Source organism: Hydractinia symbiolongicarpus, chromosome 12, assembly GCF_029227915.1.
Source record: "Hydractinia symbiolongicarpus strain clone_291-10 chromosome 12, HSymV2.1, whole genome shotgun sequence".
In the NCBI taxonomy this organism is placed as follows: domain Eukaryota; kingdom Metazoa; phylum Cnidaria; class Hydrozoa; order Anthoathecata; family Hydractiniidae; genus Hydractinia; species Hydractinia symbiolongicarpus.
In genome coordinates, this window is record NC_079886.1 from 9,333,479 (window position 1) to 9,336,123 (window position 2,645).

At 32.0% G+C, this 2,645-nt stretch overlaps 1 protein-coding gene across 1 annotated transcript; it reads left to right on the plus strand.

Moving 5' to 3' along the window:
- Nucleotides 1–835: 835 nt before the first annotated feature.
- LOC130621229 (D-aspartate oxidase-like) lies at nt 836–1,207 on the plus strand. The gene has a single exon (XM_057436541.1). The coding sequence runs from the start codon at nt 836–838 to the stop codon at nt 1,205–1,207; it is 372 nt and encodes a 123-aa protein (XP_057292524.1).
- Nucleotides 1,208–2,645: the final 1,438 nt, after the last annotated feature.

Here is a 2,645-nt window from a genome sequence, read left to right on the forward strand (position 1 = left end):
AAGAAAATCTAAGAACAGGAAAATCTGTAAATTCTTTCATGGCTGAAAGACTTGTTCGTGCCCCGTTGACATTTCTATTCTTAATTTCAACAGCGTGAATGAACATAAATAAAAAGTTTGTTGTGTATTTATAATTTCAAAGAAGTGGATAGACATATAACTAACCGAGGGATAAAGTTTGAATTGTATATTCAATTTCTAAAATCTTGATTAGCAAAATAAACATTTTTAATCCGGTTGTTAAATATTATTGGGAGAAAAAAAATTCTTTTCTATTTAAAGAAACAGAGACGTAGTCAATGCAGGAAGGGTAACACCACCCCCACCCTCACCCCTCTAATCTAGAGGACTGTAATTTAAAAACTAGCAAAACAAAGTGTTTTTAATTGTTTCCAATTTTCTGGCACCAAATACTTTAAGTTGAGAAAACAACCTAAAAGAAACTTTTTTGAAAAATTTTTCTGCAAATGGACAATCTGAAAAAAGTCGGAAAGCAGATTGGTTTTTGCGAAAAGGCCAATCTTTATTGCATTGTTTTTTCTTACAAAATCACGCAAATTGACGGATTGTTATAAAAATACCATTTCTCGGTTTTCTTTCCTTTACATCATCAAAACTGACAAAACTGAAGGTAAAGTCAATTTTTCACGTTTAAATTTTGTTTTGGGATTGGGATTAATGAAAATTTTTCTTAGAACAATGAAGATTGCAGTTGTTGGTGCAGAATGCGTGTACCCTTAAGGCCATCAGTTTTTGGAGAATGTAGCAAATACATTCCGTAGATTGCCAAATTGTTTGAGCAAAAAGTTGGCAAATAAATAGAGATGAAGATAAAATGTTTGAACGATATTCAATGATTATTTGTTCAGGATTAAGTGCAAGATATCTTGTCAATGATCAAAGTGTTAAACCAGTAAGGGGCCATGTGATCCGAATGAAAGCTCCTTGGGTAAAAGGATTTATAAGACACGTGGACAACGATGACAAAGGAAGATCTAAGCACATTCTAGTCAACCAAGACACTGTCGTAATCGGAAGCTTAAAACAACAGGACTGCACCGAGCCAAAACCACAAGAGGGAGATAAAAAATGGACAATGTTAGAAGCAAAGCGATTTGTACCGAGTCTCGAGTATGCTGAATATGTTGTCCAATGGGTGGGTTTCCGTCCATCCAGACCCACTGTTAGATTGGAAAAAGAAATTTGAAAGTTCAAAACACCTCAAGGAGGAGAAAAATTGGTTCCTGTGATACATAACTACGGTCATTCAGCTCATGGAGGGAGTTTTTTTTATGGTTGCACACAAGATGTTTTGAAGCTATTGAAAATGCGTTGGGAAAAAGTGTAAAGCCAATTGTGTTTGCTCTTACTTAAAGTGCACAAACATTATCATAATTTTGTATCGTCTAATTAAACCGCTAGTTTTTGATTACCGTATCTCCCTGATTTTCAACGGTGATAATTTTTTTAGCGATAAAAGGCAGTTAAATTTTAAAACTTGCCGGTCATAACTGCAAAGCTAGCTATAGCTACCTTATCAGAAATCACAATAAAACCATTTTGTAGTATTATAGGTATGTAGTTAATGCAATGAAAAAAACTGATAGCTATATTTTTGATTTGCTCTGTCTTGCTAACTAAAAAACATCTGCAGCATGGCCAGGGCTATCTTCTTTACAGCTACGTATTCAGCTCTTATGGGTAACCATAAATTAACTCTTTTGATAATTTAAATGCTATTATTTCTAGCTAGCTATGTTTTTGTCGTTTTTTTACTCATGTTTTCATGTCATATAAATTGCCAGGAGATTTTTTGAGATCAAGAAGAAATTCTAATTTAAATAACCAATCAAATTACGAATAAAACCCTGGGGTGGGGTTAAGTCTAACAAACCAGCTAGCTGTGCCTGTACAAAATGTTCTTATCAACACACATGTGGGGGTGAAATCCCAAAGCTAATCAACGTATGTTGTGCTTCTGAAGGATCTTATTATCACTAATTGATTGGTCATTCTACAAAATCGTACGATTTTTGGCCGATATAATTAACCATATAACCTATATAGAAAGTATATAATCTATATAGAAGGTATTTAACGTTTATAGAAAGTGTGTAGTCTATAAAGAAAGTATATAATCTCTATAGAAAGTATATAATCTATTTATAAGGTATTTAACCTATATAGAAAGTATATAATCTATACAGAAGGTATATAATCTATATAGATGCACTGCAAAAACTAAAAACTTAGTAAGATAAAAATTGTTCGTATAAGTTTTTTTTCTTATTCCTGAGTAAAGTATACTTGGTAAAATTACCTCAACTATTACATTAGAATAAGTAACTTTTACTTACAATCTGATTCAAGTAAAAGTGTAAGAAAATTTTATTTAATAGAAGCCAAACTTATTACAACTTATAACAACTCATAACTGCTTATCGTTGCAAACTTTAGTGACATATGCAGAAACGATTTCTTTGCTAAAAACTGCAATAATTATTGTTGAAAAACAGGTTTTATTTAGCAAAGATGTAGATACTTTTAACTGTTAAATCCCGAAATGTTAAGAAAATTGAAAAGTATAACTTCACAAAAGTTCGGCAAAAAAGCGTATAAAATAGGGTTCGGGATCGTAAAAATTT